Source organism: Carlito syrichta, unplaced genomic scaffold (genome assembly GCF_000164805.1).
Source record: "Carlito syrichta isolate Samal-C Ts95f unplaced genomic scaffold, Tarsius_syrichta-2.0.1 Scaffold294881, whole genome shotgun sequence".
In the NCBI taxonomy this organism is placed as follows: Eukaryota; Metazoa; Chordata; class Mammalia; order Primates; family Tarsiidae; genus Carlito; species Carlito syrichta.
In genome coordinates, this window is record NW_007238977.1 from 102,434 (window position 1) to 124,304 (window position 21,871).

Sequence of the window (21,871 nt, forward strand, 5' to 3'; positions counted from 1 at the left end):
CTTGATGAAGCAGTACTAATAATTAATTTGTTAAATCTTGACTATTAAGTGCAGATCTTTTTGAATATGCAGGTTGGCAAATGAAAAGCCTACATAAACACTTCTACTGCATACTGACATGCAGTAGAGTTGCATACTGAAGTGTGTCTGTGTTGGAAGCTGAAATATCCTTTATTCAATATATAAGCATCATTTTTACTTGAAACAATAACTGAAAACCATGGTTACTTAGACTTAGGTCTTTGGCAGACAGCTTCATAAAACTGAATGAAGTGAGCTTGTCACTCTAAGGAAAACAACTACAATTTTTTGTTAGTGATAAAATTCAAACTCTCAAATAAAAATTAGAATTTTGAAAATCTTGTATACGTCTCTGTAAAATTTCCAGCTTCCCAATACTTCGAAGACTTTTTGTAATGAGATTGGTGATGATATTAAGAAATATTTTTATATTGTATTAATATGATGAAATGTGTCAACATTTGCAAGATCTGCATGATCATGTGGGCTAAGTGAACCACAACTTTATAAATAGGCAATGCATATTACCAAATCATACACTAAAAGATTCATTTGAAGTATGACAGAGACTGATGAATTTTAACATAACCAAGTAAAAAAGATCACTAATGTGGTTTCAAATTTTACATTGCAACTCATCTGTAAGAAATTAATACTTTTCAAGTTTTATTTATTTATTTATTTATTTATTTATTTATTTATTTATTTATTTATTTAGAGACTCACTCCATCGCCCAGGCTGGAGTGCAATAGCACACTCATGGCCACTCAGCGTTGACATGCTGGACTCAGGTGATCCTTCCACCTCAGCCTCCCAAGTAGCTGGAACTATAGGCAAGCACTACCATGCCGGGCTTGTTTTCTGATTTATTGTTGAGAGGAAGTCTCACCAAGTTGCCCAGGCTGTTCTTGAACATGTGGGCTCAGGTAGTCCTCTCACCTCGGCCTCCCAAAGTGCTGGAATTTCAGGTTTGAGCCCACGGGGCCCGGTCACTTTTCAAGTTTTAGAGTAGAATCAAAGAATATCCATAATTACTTGAAAAAACTATCTAAATAATCATCCTTTCTAACTACATATCTGTGTAAAAGAGGATTTTCTTAAAATACTTCAATCAAAATAATACATTTCAATACAGTGAATTCAAAAGTAGAGAAACATAAAATGGAATTCACAATTTTTTGGAAAATATAATTCTTTAAAACAAGGGTATGTTATTTATATAATGATTTATTATTATTTTAAATAAATAAATTGATATTTTAAGTTTTCTTGTTTTAATTTCAAATATGGTAAATATTGATAAATAGTCCACATAAACTGCAGCTCTTTGGATCCGCTAGTATTTTTAAGAGTATGAAGGAGTCCTGACACCAAAATGTTTGAGTTCTTCTGGCTTAATTCTTTGGAAAAGAGAAGTCATCCATAACAGAACTATGTAATGATAGGGTATTAATTTATTAACCTTATATTTAGATTAGAAAATATATATGACCACAAAAATGTGTTCTTTTACATTCAGTGACTCATTCCATCACATATTTGTCATAGTGATGAGTCATCTAATGATTGTGGAGATCAGAAGTTTTATAAAGTATAACCCTGGTGCTCTGGGTGGTTTTTTTTTTGTTTTTTGTTTTTGCTTTAATTAATGCTTATCTACTGGCCCTCAGACATTTAACATTTTAATCATTTTCTCAATCGTCCTGAGGATCTTTAACAATGTATACTTTTTGATGATCAGAACTTTGTATATTCAACAAATAATATTAGGTTTGTCATAGATCAGGTGATTAAAATCATAGAAGTATAATTATTTTAGAATAAAAAATATCTTTAGTGCAAAACACTAAATACTGTATCACTGTGTTATAGCAATTCCACAGACCAAAGCCAGTGGTCTTTGATATTTTCACCTATTCCTTCATTCTACTAGAAGGGCTCAATTTTATTAAGTTAATATTTTGAGGTATTAATGTAGAGATGGGCACATCTACAGCTAAAATCTAAGTTTGAAAACTTAGCTTAATTTTCCAGATAGTACTACCCAAATGACTGCTATGCTATGACACCTGTTAAACTGGAGCCTCTTAGAAACTGTAGATAAAAAAAATTTGAAGAGCCATGATCTTAGAACATTCTGATGTTTACACCCAAAGGAATATTCAAGTATTGTGTCTCCAAAATGCCTATGTTCTTCTCATCTCCTTCCTTTTCTTTTTTTAGTTTTCCACTCATTTTCTTCTCTGTTCTCTTTCTCTTCTCTACTTCCCCCTCCATCCTCAAACCTAATACAAATTTTCACTTTTTAAAAAGGTTTCGTTGGTTAAATCATTGCATTTTGCCAGTTTTCACATACCAAAACCATCTTTAGTCTTATATAAATGTGTCCTTTTCTTTTGTAATATTTTCCTTCATATCCTTGTCATACTTTATCCTCTTTTTTTTTTTTTTTTTTTTTTTGAGTTGGAGTCTCACTCTGCCACCCAGACTGGAGTGCAGTGGCCGCTCCCGGCCACCACAGCCTCAACCTGCTGGGCTCCGGTGATCCTTCCGCCTCAGCCTTCCAAGTAGCTGGAACTACAGGCACGCATCACGCCCGGCTGATTTTTTGATTTATTGTAGAGATGAGGTCTCACCAAGTTGCCCAGGTGGGTCTCGAACCCTCAGGCTCAGGCAATCCACTCACCTCAGCCTCCCAAAGCTCTTTTTAAAAATGCACAGAACTTTCTCTATGTGGATTTTGCACATCTTTAAAGGCATTATTATTATATTATTATTTCATTTTTTAAGGCCATTATTATATTACTTCCCTATGTGAACTCTGCACATTTTTCAAGGCATTATTATATACTAGTTATATTATACTAGTTATATTATGTAATTTTTGGTATTGTAAATGAAATGATTTTATTATTTACAATAGTGATAATGTTATTGAATTTGGCATGTTTATATTTTGTATCAAGTTTACCTTAAATTATTTATTAGTTTAGCAGTTTTTCTCTTAATTAGCTTGGAATGTCTTTATAGAAAATCACATAGTTTGCAAATAGTGTTTTTACCTGTTAGACTTAAATGGTCCAATGTCTTTGTGCAAGATAGAAATAATAGACACTGGAGACACCAGTAAGGAGAAATGGAGGAGAGTGGTTAGGGTTCAGAACCTACCTACGGGGCACAATGTTCACTATCTGGAGAATAGGTCACCTGAGCCCCAATCCCCACCACTACTTTCATGCAACGAACATGAATGTGTACCCTCTGAATCCAATATTAAAAAAATATGTTTTGCCAAAACCAAAAAAGTTTTTGTACAATTTCCTGCCATATTATATTATCATGAGCATATAGAAGACTGTTTGATAATATTTAAACTCTCATTTTAACAAATGAGAAAAACTATGGCTCGGACAAAATGACAGCCTAAATTAACACTTGCTAGTAAAAGAAAATGTGCATATTTTCCTGTAATCAATTCCTTCGATCCCTGTTGAAACAAGTTTAGGGTCTTCTCATGGATATAAAATAACTTTATGGCTCTTCATTCAGAACTAAAAATGAATCATCCTCTTTTAAATTTTTACCTAAGGATATTTAATACAATTTTAGCTGTTTATAATAAATTCCTAGAAATTGTATAATAATGATTAAGTCTCTGTTTACAGCTGGTCTCGATCCTAAATCAAAGAATAGATAAGAAAGAATAATTTATATTTTAAATGTGTCATTGAGCATACACTTCTCATCTTGCTGTTATTAGTTTTCTAACTATAGCTTTCATGAGGAAATTCTGATTGCATCATGACTGGTTTCATTCATGAATTACGGGCATAAACCAACTCCTACAGTGACAGGTACTTGAATTATGCATAGATAGTGAGAGAGATAACTAAGGAGTTAGTACACTCATTGGAGAGGAATGAAACAAAATAAACACACGGCTTAGAAAGGAATGAAATTGATGCACTTGAATGTTCTGTGTATTTGGAACTGAATAGCAAATTGTCCAGAATTCAATGAGAGTAATAAATACGTTTTATATGAAGAGTAGAGAAAAGAGAGAAATGGGGAGATGGTGCTCAGATGACAGCCAGACTTAGGAATAGAAATTCCAAAAAACAAAAGTGAGGAGACTTTTGGTGACACTCCTCAGCCTGGGTATTAGCTTCGGTTTACTATGATCTCTTATTTATGCCTGCTGGTATAAGAGACCAAAGAAGGTACATTTATTTTCACCCCTCAATACTGGAAGTCTAGTTTATTTTCACTGTTGAGTTAAATCTAGTTCACAAGACCTCAGGGAATTTACTTAATTCATTCTAGAAAGGTATCGGTGGTTCTAATTTGGATGGCTAAGGATCAAATTAGAGCAATATTTTTTCAAAATCAGCATCATCACCTGTTAGTAGTACAGATGTCTCTTTTGTGAAACATATATGTATGTTTATGTGTGTATGGGCTGTGTGATATAAAGTATATTTTTACTGTGGAATGCAGTAAAAATTTTGGGAAAAAAAGCGCGAAGGTGTGTCAGAAACCTGAATATTGACTAGGAAATATCTAATTCCTGCAAGGGTAACTTTAGGACGGTGATATACGAGGCAAGGGAGGGATGATGTGTCAGTGGGTAGTTGTCTACCCTCAGCAGGGAAGAACATTTTATCAGTGATGTTGTTTAGAATTACTGATGCAAGATGATAATAATAACCACTTTAATCTATTTCTCTTTGTTTTTCAATTATTTATATATAATGTATTTCCTTATCTCTTGCATGCAGAATAGACTGCTTCTATAACATTGGTATGTCATCACTTTATAACAGCAATAGACATTCCAAGTTATTACATACCAGAATCAGTCTCTTTATTCTGAATAAGTCACTGCAAAAAATGAAATCAGATACTCATAAAACAAGGAAAGTTTTTAAAAGAAATTACTATCCTGATTTTCTTTAAAATGTAATTTATTACAAGATTGCTTTTTCTTAGCAGATAAGGAAGAAGGTTCTTCTTAAAGAGTTCTGGAAAGCTAACAATGGAATTTTTATTTTTATTTTTATTATTTTTAAGTTGGAGTCTCACTCCGTCACCCAGACTGGAGTGCAGTGGCTGCTCCTGGTCACCGCAGCTTCGACCTGCTGGGCTCCAGTGATCCTTCGGTCTCAGCCTTCCAAGTAGCTGGAACTGCAGGCGTGCGCTACCACGCCCGGCTCATTTTTTTGATTTATTGTAGAGATGAGGTCTCGCCAAGTTGCCCAGGCGAGTCTCGAACCCGCGGGCTCAGGCAATCCACTCACCTCAGCCTCCTAAAGCGCGGGATTACGGGCTGAGCCACCGAGCCCGGCGCAATGGAATTTTTATACATAGAAAATTACTTTTTATGATAGTCGTGGGAAACTGCCAGTGGTGGGGCACGCTTTATCAATAAGGGTACTTGATCTCAAACTAGGTAAAGTGGGGACCAAAGTGAGGACCAAATTTTACCTGTACAACCATTTGTATACCTAACCCTGAAATGCACCCTACATCTTTAAAATAAAAATTTTAAAAATAGAAAATTATTTTTATTTCAGAAGTCAACGTATGGAGAGAATAGATCACAGTCTTAACTTTCAGAAGTTACATATATGGTAAATATGAATGATAGTTTGTAATGGAATAAGATGAATCAGCCAGTTACTGTTAATTGACCACGTACTCCGGGCCTCTACCAGACACTAGAATACATTTAAAAGCAAAAGATCCCGCCGGGCTCGGTGGCTCAGCCTGTAATCCCGCGCCTTTGGGAGGCTGAGGTGAGTGGATTGCCTGAGCCCTCGGGTTCCAGACCCGCCTGGGCAGCGAGACCTCATCTCTACAATTAATCAAAAAATCAGCCGGGCGTGGTGGCGCACGCCTGTAATTCCGGCTACTCGGAAGGCTCAGGCGGAAGGATCGCCGGAGCCCAGCAGGCGAGGCTGTGGTGGCCGGGAGTGGCCTCTGCACTCCAGTCTGGGCGACAGAGTGAGACTCCAACACACACACACACACACACACACACACACACACACACACACACACACACACACACACACACAGCAAAAGATCCAGTTTCTGGTCTTCAGGGTTTTAAATGTAGTTGAAGAAACAAAAGTAGACTACATAAGACAGTTGCAAACAATACAAATCTGCATATAATTAAAGGCTAAATTGTGCATCGTGGATTCTAAGTGATAGAAAAGTCTGTCAAAGGAGAAACTAAGGGTTATGGAATAATATACTACTATTACTAAACTATTGATGATGATGACTATGTAATGTTTATTATGTGATACTTTTCTTAGTGTTCCAAGTCATCTAATTCATTATTTTATTTGCTACTTGCAACTATTCTAAAAGATAGATGCTACTTTCATCTTTCTTTCACAGATCAAGAAATCGAGGCACAGAAAGATAAAGTGAATTAACCAAGTTCACCAGGTTCATGGTGTAGAATAAAGATTTGAGTCCAACCAATCTGTATGCAAGACCTGCACTTTAAACTGCTATCCTGAACTCTCAGAGATTTCATTTAAAAAGATGGTAATTGGATGGAGCCTTTACAAAAAGTCATTTAAGTGAGAGAAAATAATATGGAGAACACCTCAATTAGAAGGAGGCTGTGATAATAGAAGATAAATTACACAGAATATTACATGTTTGCAGGATGACAAAGCTTAATTTGACTTGAAAGTTCATTATGTGATCAATCTATCATGAAATAAATTTGGGATAAATTTGGTTCTTAGAGAATTTGAAGTTCACTGAGCACATTCTTGATGATTCAAAAAATAGGGAGCCATTAGATTTTTTTTTTAAGTTACACGATGAAAGTCATGTTTATGGGGCAATTAGTCTTTCAATAGCATGAGAGTGCCTTAGGAGAAAAGAATAAATGATAGAGTTCAGTATAAAGCTGTTAGAAACTAGAACCCCCCTCAAACTATGAGGTGACCATCTAACAAATATTGTATTAGTTCGTTCCTGCCATTTCACGGTTTTGCTTAAAATTGGTAAATTATTTTAGCTACCATGACAAATATTTATTAACAAGGATGCCATTTTAATATTTTGTTAGTGGTATTAGGATATGTATACCATGAATATGGTAATGAAGTAATTAAGTTATATATTGATGATTTAAATATAATCATTTTTCTTCATGTGTAAAATTAAATTTTGCTTAAAAATAAAGTTTTTCTTAAAAATAAAGAAATACTTAGGATTCAAGACTTGAACATTGATGTGAACAGCCTCAAGGTTTACTCTTTGAGTTAAAAAATGCACATATGTTATGCTTTAATTTTCTCAGTTTCCGAATTTAATGAGCACATGGAAGTGAACCACAGAAATTAGAGGATCTTGTGAGTTTTCCCATATGGTTTTGACACAAACCATATTAATCCTTATATCAAAGAAAGGCCACCCAGTTTTCCTCATGCCTATGATTCATCCACTCTAACTCATGGGACTCACTGTCTGTCTGAGGGTGGCCTCTTCTTTCCATGTTAGCATCTTCTGATGCTCATCCTTTGACCCAGGTGCTCATACTTGGGGAGATGTGGTTCTGCACTAAATCCCTTTGTGTTCTTTCTTTGATGGAAAAATGGCATATTGATTGCTTTACAAGTGCAAGGCAAAACCTAGGGCTAACCTTTAAGTTATTAGTAGGTAAAAGGCTAAATTATTTCTTTTCTGATGATTCACTTACTTATTAAGTGCAAATTTTAATTAATTTATTATAAAATCTGAAACTATAGGGAAGTGCACACAATCCCTTTAAGAAGTCTATTCTAAAAGTTATTTTTTTTTTCTTTCTTTTATTTCAGAAATTTAAGAAGATCAGTTTGGAAATCTCTTAACTTTCCCCTGAGTATCCTGGTGTAATGTCATCTTATTGTTGACTTTTCCTTATTGATGTTTTACGTCATACACTCATTGCCTTTTGACTAATAATAAATCAATCAGCAATAGAGTAATAGAAACCAGTGTAGTCCCTGCCCACATTTGGCAATATGTGTCTAACCAAGGGTGCTGAAAGCTAGTGAAATAAAAGTCACATGTAGTCATTTTATAGTACAAGTTACTAATGCCAGCCAACCCTCAGAATTTGTCTTAAGAAGGATCGTCCAACATTATGGAGACCACTCGTTTAAAAATCTTCATATGCTACATGAAATATAACCTGACATGTCAATGCCTTTAATCATTTATCACATTTTTATTTATTTTTTAAGAGCAGTTTTAGATTCACAATAAAATTGAACAGAAGGTATAGGGATTTCCAATATTCCTCTTGCCCCTCCACTATTATATCCTTTTTTATAGATACATACTATTTTAGATATTTATGGGATACCTGGAAGTGCTTTTTACATGCATAGAATGTGTAATGGTCAGGCCAGGGTATCTGCGGTATCCATCACCTTGAGTATTTATCATTTCTATGTGTTGGTAACATTTCAAGTCCTCTCTTCTAGCTTCCCTGAAATATATATTGTTGACAACTATATAGTTACCATAGTCTGCTATCAAACATCAGAACTTATTTCTTCTATCTAACTGTAAGTTTATACCCATTCACCTCTCGAAATTTCCTCCTCCTACTCTGCCTCTCTTCCCAACTTCTGTTATCTATCACTCATTTCTCTATCTCTATGAGAACATGCAAAATTTGTTTTTCTGTATCTTGCTCATTTCTTTTAGTCTCCAGTTCTGTCCATGCTGCTGCAAATGACATAGTTTAATCATTTTTTTAATGGCCAAATAGTATTCCATTGTGCATATGCAGCACATATTTTAAATCCAGTAGGCACTTGAGTTGACTTCATATCTTTGCCATTATGAATAATAGAGTTATAATAAACATACAGATGCAGGTCTTCCTTTGGTATACTGATTTATTTTTCTTTGGAGAGATACCCAGTAGTGGAATTGTTGAGTTGTATGGTAGTTCTACTTTTAGTTTTTTGAGAAATACTCATACTGTTTTCCACAGTGGCTTTACTAACTTACATTTCCATCCCCAATATTTAAGAGTTCCTGTTTCTCCACATCCTTGCCAGGATCTATTATTTTTTTCTGTTTTCTTTTTAATAATAGCCATTCTGACTAGGTTAAGATAGTATCTCATTGTGGTCTTGATTTGCATTTCCCTGATGCTTTGTGATATTGTATTTTTTCTTTTTTCTTTTTTTTGAGTTGGAGTCTCACTCGGTCGCCCAGACTAGAGTGCAGTGACCGCTCCCGGCCACCGCGGCCTCGCCTGCTGGGCTCCGGCCATCATTCTGCCTCAGCCTTCCGAGTAGGCGGAATTACAGGCATGCACTACCACGCCTGGCTGATTTTTTAAAAAAAATTTATTGTAGAGATGAGGTCTCACTGCCCAGGCGGGTCTTGAACCCGCGGGCTCAGGCAATCCACTCACCTCAGCCTCCCAAAGGCGCGGGATTACAGGCTGAGCCACCGAGCCCGGCTCTTATACTGGTCATTTTGATGTTTTCTTTTGAGAATTTTCTATTCATGTCCTTTACCCCTCTCCCTTTTTTCTTTTCTTTTCTTTTCTTTTTGAGAAAGGATCTCACTTTGTTGCCCAGGTTGGAGTGTAGTAGCATGATCATACCTCACTGTAACCTTGAGCTCCTGGGCTCAAGCGATCCTTCCACCTCAGCCTCCTGAGTAGATAGGACAATAGGTGCATGCCACCATACCCGGCTAATTTTAAATCTTCATTTTTGTAGAGGCAATGTCTTGATATGTTGTCAGGGCTGGTCTTGAACTCCTGCCTTTAACTACTTTTTAATGGAATTTTTAAAAATTGCTGAGTTGTTTGAGTTCCTTCTAGAATTTGAATATTAATCCCTTGTCAAATGAATAGTTTGCAGATATTTTCTCCCATTTAACAGGTTGTTCATTCTATTGATTGTTTCCTTTGCTGTGCAGAAGCTTTTTAGTCCCATTTATCTATTTCTGTTTTAGTTCACCTATGCTTTTGAGGTCTTAGCCATAAAATCTTTGCCCAGACCGATAAAAATGTGTTTTCCTATTTCTTTTAGTAGCTTTATCGCTTTGAGTCTTATATTTATGTCTTTGATCCATCCTGAGTTGATTTTCCTTTTTTTTATGAGTTGATCTTTATGTGTGGTGGAGAATAGGGGCCTAATTTCATTCTTCTACATATGGATATCCAATTTTTCCAGCACCATTTACTGAAAAGGGTGTCTTTTCCTCAATGTATGCGTTTGATGCCTTTGATGAAGATCATTTGCCTGTAAATAGGTGTATTTATTTCTGGGCTTTCTGTTCTGTCCCATTTGGTCTATGTGTATGTTTTTTATACCAACACCATTCTATTTTGGTGACTATAGCCTTGTACTGTGTTTTAAAATAAGGTGGTGTGATGCTTCCATCTTTGTTCTTTTTGTTAAAGATTGTTTGACAATTCAGGTTCTTTTTTTTTATTCCATGCACATTTTAAGATTTTGTTTTCTATTTCTGTGAAAAATGATATTGGTATTTTGAGGAGAATAGCATTGGATCTTTATATTGCTTTGAGCAGTATGGTCATTTCAAAGATATTAATGTTTCTAATTCATAAGCACGGATGTTGTTCTATTTATTTGTGTACTCTTCAATTTCTTTCATCAGGATTTTATAGTATTCCTTATAGAGATCTTTCAACTCCTAGGCTAAATTGATTTCTAGGGTTTTTTCTTGTCACTATTGTAAATGGGATTGGTTTCTTGACTTCTTTTTCACTATCACATTATTGGTGAATAGAAATGCTACTACTTTTTTATATGTTGATTTTGTATCCTGTAGCGTCTCTGAATTCTCTTATTAGCTCTAAGAGCTTTTTGGCAAAGAATTTTGGTTTTTCTAAATATAAGATCATGTCATCTAGAAAAAGAGACTCTTTGATTTCCTCTTTTCCAATGTGGATGTCTTTCATTTCTTTCTCTTGCCTGATTGCTCTGGATAGGACTTCCAGTACTATATATTAAATAGAAACAGTGAAAGTGGGCATTCTTGTCTTTTCTGGTTCTTAGAGAAAAGGTTTTCAGTGTTTCCCCATTCAGTATAACGTAAGTTGTGTGTTTGTAATATATGTCCTTTGTTATTTTGAGTTATGTTCCTTCTATATCTAGTTTGTTGAGAGATTTTTTTTTTTTTTAGCATGAAGGGATACTGAATTTTATCAAATGTTCTTTTCTGTGTTTATTGAGATGATCATATGGTTATTGTCTTTCATTTTGCTGATGTAATCTGTCATGTTTATTGATTTACAAATGTTAAACCACTTGCATCTCTGAGATAAATAACATTTGATCAAGGGGCATTATCTTTTTTATTGAATTCAGTTTGGGAGTATTTTTTGAGGACTTTTGAGTCTATGTTCATCAGGGATATTGGTCTGTGGTTTTCTTTCTTTGTTGTGTCTTTGTCCGATTTTAGTGTTGAAGTAATGCTGACCTTATAGAATGAGTTTGGAAGTATTACCTCCTCTTCAATTTTTTCGAGTAGTTTATGGAGGATTGGTACTAGTTCTTATTTATATATTTGTTAGAATTGAGCAAGGAATCCATCCAGTTCTAGGCTTCTCTTTATTTGGAGACTTTTTATTATTGATTCAGTGTCACTACTTATTATTGATCTGTTCAGATTTTTTTGTTTCTTTCTGACTAGATTTTGGTAGATGGTATATTTAACAGGAATTTGTTTGTTTTCTCTAGATTTTCCAGTTTGTTAGTACACAGCTGTTAATACTAACCTCTCATGATCTTTTATATTTCTGTGGTATCTGTTGTGATGTTTCCTTATTCATTTCTGATTTTGCTTATTTAGGTTTTCTCCTTTTTTTGGTGACTCTACCTAGTAGTTTATCAATCTTATTTTTCTTTTCAAAGAACCACCTCTTTGTTTTGTCTCATAACAATGTACAATATTAATTTTCCATTAAGTCTTGCATTAGATATGACAAATGTAAACAATATAACATAATTTACAGATTGTCAGATAGTAAAAAATTCTGAAATAAATGTTTCTTGTATTTTTTTAGTCTCTATTTTATTTAGTTCTGCTTTAATCTAATAAAGATAATAATAAATTTCCTTCTGCTAATTTTGGGTTGGATTTATTTTGTTTTTCTATTTCCTTGGGATGCATTGTTACATTGTTTATTTGAAATCTTTCCACTTTTTGATATAGGTGTTTATTGCTATAAACTTTCCTCTTACTGCTTTTGCTGTATCTCACAGGCATTGATATGTTGTGTCTCCATTTTTATTTGTTTCAAGACGTTCTTAAATTTTTCATCTTAATTTCTTCATTAACCCAATGGTTGTTCGGTAGCATGTTTTGTAATTTCAGTGTTTTTGTATAGTTTCCAAAGTTCCTCTTGGTATTGATTTCTAGTTTCAATACATTGTCATCTGAGCAGATTCTTGATTATATAATTTTGATACTTTATTATTTGTTGTGGTTTGTTTTGTGGCCTAGCATATGGTCTATTTTAGAGACTGTTTCATGTGCTGATGAGAAGAATGTGTATGCTGCTATTTGCTCTAACGTCCAGCCTCAATCCAATATTTCATTGCTAATTTTCTGTCTACGTGATCTGTCTAATGCTGAGAGTGGAATGTTGAATTCCTCACTATTTTTGTTTTGGAGTCTATCTCTTTAGATCTAGTAATATTTGCTTTACAAATCTGATACTCCATATGTATTTAGAACTGTTATATCCTCTTGCTAAATTGATCTCTTTTTAATTATATAATGAACTTCTTTCTCTTTTTTTACTGTTTAGAGCTTAAAGTCTGTTTTATTTGATATAAATATAGCTACTCCTGCTCACTTTTGGTTTCCATTTGCATGGAATATATTTTTTCATGCTTTTACTTTCAGGCATATGTGTCTTTACAGGCAAAGTGTGTTTCTTGTAGGCAGCATATAGTTAGGCCACATTTTTCTTCTTACATTCAGCCAGTCTATATCTTTTAAAATTTAATCCATTTACATTCAAGGTTATTATTGATATATATGGGGTTTTTTTCTGTCATATTGTTGTTTTCTTGTTGTTTGTATATTCTTTACTTTTTCCTCTCTTTTTGTTTGTCACTGTAGTTGGCAGTTTTCTATAGCCATACAATTTGAGTCCTTTCTCTTTCTCATTTTGTTGCTTTATCAGTGAGTTTTATACTTTTATGTGTTTTCAAGATGGAAAATGACAACCTTTTGCTTCCAGGTGTAGGTCATCCTTGAGTATTCCATATAGGACTGATCTAGTGGTAATGAAATTCTTCAGATTTCGCTTGTCTGGGAAAGACTTTAAATTTTTTCCTTCACTTATATGAAGGAAAATAATTTTGCTAGATATGGTATACTTGGGTGGAATTTTGTTTTCTTTCAGCATTTTCAATATATAATTCCATTCCTTCCTGGCCTGTAAGGTTTCAGGTTTTACCTAAGAAATTCACTGTTAATCTGATGAAGTTTTCTTTATAGGTGACTAGGTACTTTTTGTCTTTCTGTTAGACAAAAGGTATCTTTTTCCTTGACTTTAGAGAGTTTGGGTCTAACGTGCCATGGAAGTTTTTTGCTTGTTTGTTTGCATTGTATCTGTTTGGTGATTTTTGTATCTGGCTGTCTACATTTTTTACTACATGTGGGAAGTTTTTATTCATATTTTGTCATATAGGTTTTACAACCCTTTAATTTTTCTTCACCTTCTGGGACTGTGATAATTCCAATATTTGGTCACTTTATGATATCCCATAGGTCACTAAGGGTTTATTCACTCTTGATTTTTTTCTTTATTTTTATCTGACTGGGATATCAGTTTTCAAGTTCTAAGATTTTTTTTTTTGAGTTGGAGTCTCACTCTGTCACCCAGACTGGAGTACAGTGGCCGCTCCCCGGCTACTGCAGCCTCGACCTGCGGGGCTCCGGCGATCCTTCCACCTCAGCTTTCCGAGTAGCCGGAATTACAGGCATACGCTATCACGCCCGGCTGATTTTTTGATTTATTGTAGAGATGAGGTCTCGCTGCCCAGGCGGGTCTCGAACCCACGGGCTCAGGCAATCCACTCACCTCAGCCTCCCAAAGGTGCAGGATTACAGGCTGAGCCACCGAGCCCGGCTAGTTATAAGATTTTTTATTCTAATTGATCTAGATTATTATTGAAGCATTTGAATGTACTTTGTATTTTGCTCAATTAACTCTTCAGTTCCAAAACTTGTTTTGTTTTTTTTGTTTGTTTGTTTTCCCTTATAATGTCTATCTCTTTGGTAAACTTCTCATTCATATTTTCAACTTTATTCTTTTGTATTTAAAAAAGATTTTCTTGTATCTCACTGAGATTTAAAATCAGTAATTTTAATGTTTTATGGGATTTTATTAATTTTTTATTGATATCCTTTGCTGGAAAGAAATTGTGTTCCCCTGGAGGTGTCATATTTCCCTCTTCATGTTTTCTGTGTTCTTATACTGATGTCTGCACATTTGATGTAATTGTCACTTCTTCTAAGGGGAGATTTTCAAGAGGATTAATTTATGGTGTTGGTAGACAGAGTACTTTGGCTTTGACTCTGGGTATGTTCAGTAGTGTAGTCTCTGTATGATTTCCTCCGTTGTTAATAGTACCCATGGCATTTGTTATTTTTTCAGTGGCTTAGGGAGATGTTATTAGTGAAGACTGTGGTACAGTTTTCTGGGATACCAAGTTGGCCAGTCTTTGGGCCACAGGGGTGGCAGCAATGGGCTAAGCAGGTCTATTCTTGAACCGCAGGGTGGCACACACTAACACCAGTGTAAGAGGGTTCAGGCAGGCTGATTCTTAGGCCTCCAGATGGCTTACTTGAGATGACGCTGGTAGTGGCAGCAGTGGGTTGGGCAAGTGGGTGGGTTCTTGTGTCCCCGCATAGCCACTATGATGTGAGTGATCCTGGTAGTAGTGGCAGGACAACCTCTTGAGTCTCAAGCAGTATGCTCTTGTGTTCGCAGTGGCTGCAATGGGCCAAGCAGGCTAGCCTCAAGGCCTACAGGTAGGTGCCAGCTGTGACAGTAGTAGCAGAGTGGGCAGGCCCGTTCTCAGGCCCCTAGAAGGAGTGCCAGTGATGGTAGGCTGGACTGGGATCTTCCCTAATTCCCAGACTGTGTGCTCTGACATGGAAAAGGTGATGAAGCTAGGTGAGAGGGCTTGTTTTTAGGTTCACTGATGGTGTGTACAGGAACTGAATGTAGATAATGGCAGGGTAACCTACAGGCCACTGACGGAATGCTCAAGTGAGGGAGGTATCAGCCACATTGCTGCCATGTCACTGGCAGGGGCAGTGCCACCATCAGTAATGCCAGCCTAGGATGGTGGGTGGGGATCTGTACACGACTTGTGCCTCAACCCTCATTGGCTTGCACCCAAGTCTCTGCTGTGTACCTCACTGGCATCTCAACCCTTAGTGTGTTAGTTCAGGATTACTTGCACCTAAGCCCTGGGTAGAGCAGCTGACACTTCTCTTGAGCCTGCACCTCTGCACCACTAGCCTCCAGGACGGCGCATCATCTTTCTGGGGTTAGACTTCTAAAATGGCACCTTACTGTAGTGTCCTAGGTCTCCAGGAGTATGTGGGACCCAACGTGAACTTCCTGGGGCAGTGTTTTTGCATAATCTTCTGGAAGCTCCCTGTGTTAGTTTCAAGGTCCATGAGAGTTGTGGGGCTCTTCTCTGGCTAGGATGACAGAAGTCCATGGTGGGAATGTTGACAGCTGAGGGTCTCTCACCCTTTCCCTGTACTGGAAAGTATTTTTGGCTTCTAGTCGTTATGACCAAGTAGGCTGTCTTGCTTTCTTCTTCTTCCTTGCTTTAGATATTACCTATCACTTTCCTGTTGCATTCTAGTGTTTTTTCTTGGATGATATCCAAAGTATGATTATCTACTTGCTATTTTGGTTCTTAGTGGAGGAGGCAAGTATAAAGCCCCTCCTCCTGTTTGTCATAATTAAAGCAAATAATTTAAGACAATATGTTGCTGACAAGAGAGCCATATAATCACAAGAATTTGGAAAATACCACTTTTGAAGCTAATCTTACCAAAAAAATGAGAGTTGAAAGAAAATAAAAAACCCAACAGTTTTGAATGCTTTATTGTGGGTCAGATACTATTTTAAATCCTTTACATTTATCTCACTTTAACTAGATAAAAGTGTTATATTTATCTTACAGAAGGAGGATCTGAGATGTAGAAAGGCTAAGAATATTCTTCAGTTCATACAGGTATTCTTGCCAATGCCAGGCACTGAACTCAGGCATCTTACCCAGGAGCCTGGCAACCCCACTGTGACAAAACCATTACCACAGATAATAAAAATGAGTTATTTTACATGTTCACTGAAAACAGAAGAAGGGGAAAAAACAAAGAAATAAAAGCTTTAAAGATAATTCAAAATAACAGCCTAACAGGAAATGTTCCTAAGGGAGACAATTAAATCGTTATTTTTGAGCCCTTAAAAATAAGACAGCTTCTACTGTAATCTTTAATCATTTAAGTAAGATTAAGACATAATATTATTGTGTCTTGTAAATTTGTCTCCCCCAAGTCCTATGATTCAATATGAAAAAGCCAATTTTCTTAATTAAGAAAATAAATATGTACATACCACATGTCTCATTTCAGCATCCTCAAATCTGGTTTCTGGGCTTGCTTGTACTTACTTGGATATATTTCTTGTAAAGCATGATTTATTGCCAGAGAGTTTATTTTCTGCTATATTATTATTTACTAATATAAAAGGTTGAGATTTTTAAATGAATTTTAACAAATAAGGATTATAAAAATATTAGCTTATTAATGAGAAATATTTTAATGTAAACATTAAAACCATTTTAAAAGGGAGTTTGCACAATGTTGATTTCAAGTTAGCACAAATACTACTATATATAATATATATAATGAAAATAATGAGTTATAGTCACTTACTAAAATTAATAAAACTTTTCTAGCATCTTTTTGTTAGACTCTAATTTTTTACTTTTGAAAAAAGTTAATGCTTTAAAGAAGAAAATTACTTTTGCAAAATTAAGATATAGTTTTCTATGTAGTTAAAGTGATTGGTAAACTTTGTTAACTGCTTATTTAGACATTTTTATTCCTACTCAAAATTATATTGTCATATGTCTTTTTGTCATATTGTTGATGATTATTAAAACTGAAAATCTGCTCGTTTTTTCCAGCTGTAAAATGTTCTGGAAAATACAGTTCCTTTTAATGCCTTAGTGGATCATTATAATAAAAATTTTAAGATTAGATTAATTTGTATTTGTAGCATCATAGGTAAAAGTATTTCTGCATAAACAGCCAAAATACTTAACTTTTACAAATAACTTTTAGCTCCCAGTCTGCAAAAGTAGCTCTTAAAATTATAATTTCTGGACTCAGTGGCTCAGCCTGTAATCCTAGCACTTTGCGAGGCCGAGGTGAGTGGATTGCCTGAGCCCGCAGGTTCGAGACCAGCCTGGGCAACTTGGCGAGACAATAGATTAAAAGTTAGCCGGGAGCAGTAGTGCGCACCTGTAGTTCTGGCTACTTGGAAGGCTGAGGCCGAAGGATCTCTGGAGTCAGTAGATCGACGCTGGAGTGGCTGTGAGTATGCCACGGCACTGCAACCTGGGCGACAGAGTGAGACTTAAAAAAAAAAAGCTCTAATTTCTATCTTTAACTTTACTGATCTTTATAAGAAGCTCATGTGTTCAGACTAAATTCTCTGTGGACATATGCAAGTATTTAAAGGGATTGTTTATAAACTCTGGGAATTCACATCATTAAGAAGGGAAAAGATATGCTTAATAATAAGAAAGAGAGAAGGAGGTTTTTCATTTTTGTTTTATCTATTTATTCTGTTGCTCAGGCTGCAGTGCAGTGGCATGGTCACAGCTCACCACAACCTTGACCTCCTGGGCTCAGGCGATCCTTCTGCCTCAGCCTTCCAAGTAGCTGGGACTACAGGAATGTATCACCATGCTCGGCTAATTATTTTATTTTATTCTTTTGTAGACGCAGGTCTCGCTATGTTGTCCAGGCTGGTGTCAAACTCCTGGGCTCAAGCAATCCTTCTGCCTTGGCCTCCCAAAGTGCTGGGCTTATAGGCATACACTGCACCCAACCTTGTTTGTGTTTTTTACTTTCCTCTTATTGCCTCTGTGGAGATAATTTGTTTTCAATAAAATATATTATTTTTAGAGCTAGAATGAACAGTATTTAAACAAACTAATATAGTCCTGCCATTTTTCCTTATGAGGAAAGTAATTTCCAAAAAAGCTAAGTAGCATGCCCGTGTTCACACCACCAGGATGGCAGAGACAGGTGTCCTGGTCCATAACCCAGGTTTTCTCTGCTCCGCTACATGTCTTGTGATTTCCTCAAAGGGAAGAGAAGGCAAATTTCTAACAAAGATGTAAGAAGTGTCATCAATGCACCCGTGTGTGTGTGTGTGTGTGTGTGTGTGTGTTTAAACAAATTGGGGCCACACCTCAATGCTTTACATACTGCTCCAACCAGAAAAGTGTGGTCTTCTGAATCATCACCAGTTCTACATTGTGAGTTCTCTACTGCTTGGAGATTTTCTATGCAAGTATTGACAATTACTTCACTGTGTGGAAGCAGCTGGCACAAAATTGATCGTGTTCTTATCAGGCTATGAGACTGCACACCTCAGTCACTCAACTTGTCAGACTTGTTTCCTTTCTTGTTGTCAGTGACTGTCATTATTTTTTTCCAGCCTCCCAGTTCTAACCTGGCTGATATAGATCAGATGGTGGCCGAATAGAAGCTGCCCCAGTCCTGGGTTCATGATGTACGCGTAAGTACTCAGCTTTTCATCAGTAAAGGTTATGATGGGGACGGAGGTTTTCAGCTCCTGAGACAGGCAGTGCAAATGTTGCCTGGAAGAGATTGCTTCAAAAATTAAGAGTTTTTCATTTGTATTATTGTATTTTTTGTTAAAGTTTTATTTTATTGGTTTTTCTAAATGTGAGGATTTTTTTTTTAAACAAAAGGGGCCAGTGTGGTTTTTTTATCCTGAATAATAGCCATAGAAATGATATGCAGTAATAAATTAACTATTATTTTAAAACATTTTAAATACCTATGCTTCAAATGATGAAGTGTTTAAGATCATTTATTTAAGTACTTAAGTATATTCAGTAGCTTTCATATAAATTTTTATCATATGTTGCTTATTGAAGTATATTCTGGAAAAATGAAATATCAATTTAAGAGAATTATAATTTCTTAAGAGAATTAAAATTTCATTTGTTTAACCCTAATAGAAAGTATGATAGCACTGGGGTTATTGTATATATCACATGGATGGAAAAATTAAAATACTCATATGTAAAAATTATGGAATTCATAAAATCTAGACTCTATGTTACATTTGTCATAATTGAACAAAATTATGGATCAATTAATGAATTTAAAGTAAAGAAATTTGTATATATTTTTGTATTTGGATAATATTCAGGCTATTGTTTTATAGACTCAGAAATGAATAACTAATATTTGATGAGTGATTGCATTCAAACTCCAGTATAGTCTAATCTTGTGTTTCAAAGAGGATCCTGATCTCCCTATACAAATTTCCCTCATGTTCTGCACCGACTGGTGTTTCAGACTTACTCATGATATTAATTGCGATCATTGTAATTGTTTAGTCATTTGATAATGTGTTCAATTAAATGAAATACTTTAAGCCTATAGGTTCTGGCATTCTTAAATGATGAGTGTTCTTGCCATCCATCATTTACTTTCAAATAATAGCATGAGCATGAGGAAGACTGTCCATTTCGTGCTCAAAGCTTCTCTCCCACAGACCCTTTCATGATAGCATGATATCGCATACTACCTGCACTTCTTATTAAATACAAGAAAACATATTTTTAAATTTACCAGATAATAAACAGAACAAGACAACGTGTGCAGTAGAAAAAAACATTCCTATAAGTATGATATGCTCACCCTTCCATTTAAAAAATGAGCAAAGAATTTCAAGTTCTCTCATGCTCATTTATTTCAGAATTCTGCAGTAGGACTTTTTAAAAAATTAGCCTGGTTCTCCTCTTTTCACCTACTTTTCTATTCTGAAAGTATCATTATAAACATAAGAAGAGCCAGGCTCGGTGGCTCAGCCTATAATCCTGTGCCTTTGGGAGGCTGAGATGAGTGGATTGTCTGAGCCCGCGGGTTCGAGACCCGCCTGGGCAGTGAGACCTCATCTCTACAATAAATCAAAAAATCAGTCGGGCATGGTAGCGCATGCCTGTAATTCCGGCTACTCGGAAGGCTGAGGCGGAAGGATCGCTGGACCCCAACAGGTCAGACTGCGGTGGCCGGGAGCGGCCACTGCACTCCAGTCTGGGCGACCAAGTGAGACTCCAACTCAAAAAAAAAATCAAAATAAAAAAATAATAATAATAATAATAATAAGTTTCTATATTGAAGTCTCAGTTTTGAATCAGAGTTTTTAGTTCTGAAGATTTTAAAAATCTTAATTGGCATATATAATTGCACATATTTATGGGGTACATAGTAATGTTTCAAGACATGTAATAAAAAGTGATCAGAGTAATTAGCATATCTATCATCTCAAACATTTATTTTTATTCTGGGAATTTTAAGTCTCCTTTCTGATTGGGTTTCAAACCAGTATTGTTTTTAACTCACATGTTCTGTCTGAAAATATAGATTGTTCATAAGGAAAAGAAAGTTAAGTAGTGGGTTTGTTGAAGTCATTAATAAAGGTATTTTGTTCAAGGAATCTAGTCTCAAAGAATGAATGAGTCAGATATGCTGTCATTTCTTAGCAAGAGTCTTGTCTTTCTTTTTTTTCTTTTTTTTCTTTTGAGTTGGAGTCCCACTCTGTCACCCAGACTGGAGTGCAGTGGCCGCTCCCGGCCACCGCAGCCTCGACCTGCTGGGCTCCGGCGATCCTTCCGCCTCAGCCTTCCGAGTAGCCGGAATTACAGGCATGCGCTACCACGCCCGGCTGATTTTTTGATTTATTGTAGAGATGAGGTCTCGCTGCCCAGGCGGGTCTCGAACCCGCGGGCTCAGGCAATCCACTCACCTCAGCCTCCCAAAGGCGTGGGATTACAGGCTGAGCCACCGAGCCCGGCTCTTGTCTTTCTTATTATGGTGAAGCAGAGAGAGTACCAGCACGAGGTTTAGATATATTCTAGATCTACTTTGCACTCATTTGTCTGAACAAGTCATTTACCTTTCAACACTTTTATCTATAAAATATGCAGAGAGTCTACAGTAAAAATAAGTGTGGGGGGAAGGTTTATCACCACTCATAGGCTTTTTTTTTTTTTTGAGTTGGAGTCTCACTCTGTCGCCCAGACTGGAGTGCAGTGGCCACTCCCGGCCACCGCAGCCTCGACCTGCTGGGCTCCGGCGATCCTTCCGCCTCAGCCTTCCAAGTAGCCAGAATTACAGGCATGCGCTACCACGCCCGGCTAATTTTTTGATTTATTGTAGAGATGAGGTCTCACTGCCCAGGCGGGTCTCGAACCTGCGGGCTCAGACAATCCACTCACCTCAGCCTCCCAAAGGTGCGGGATTACAGGCTGAGCCACCGAGCCCGGTTCACTCATAGGCTTTGAAATCATTTTTGTAGATAAGCACAAAGCTATTTTTGGTTTATAGTTTATTATTTAGTTTACTTTGGAATTATTCATTTTGGGGTGTTTTGTTGTACTAAAATAGTAATAAACTGATATTAATTTTTTATATTTTTACTATATCTTAAGAAGTAGGTATAAATATTATGTTGTATAACTA

General features: G+C 36.1%; 1 protein-coding gene across 1 annotated transcript in view; it reads left to right on the forward strand.

Annotated features, from left to right (window-relative positions):
- Positions 1-18,830: 18,830 nt before the first annotated feature.
- Positions 18,831-21,871, forward strand: part of TMPRSS11F (transmembrane protease, serine 11F) — a 99,205-nt gene continuing 96,164 nt past the window's right edge. Inside the window, exon 1 of the mRNA XM_008054493.1 lies at positions 18,831-18,890. Coding sequence (XP_008052684.1) covers positions 18,880-18,890 — 11 coding nt within the window. The 5' untranslated portion in view covers positions 18,831-18,879. The remainder of the gene's footprint in view (positions 18,891-21,871) is intronic.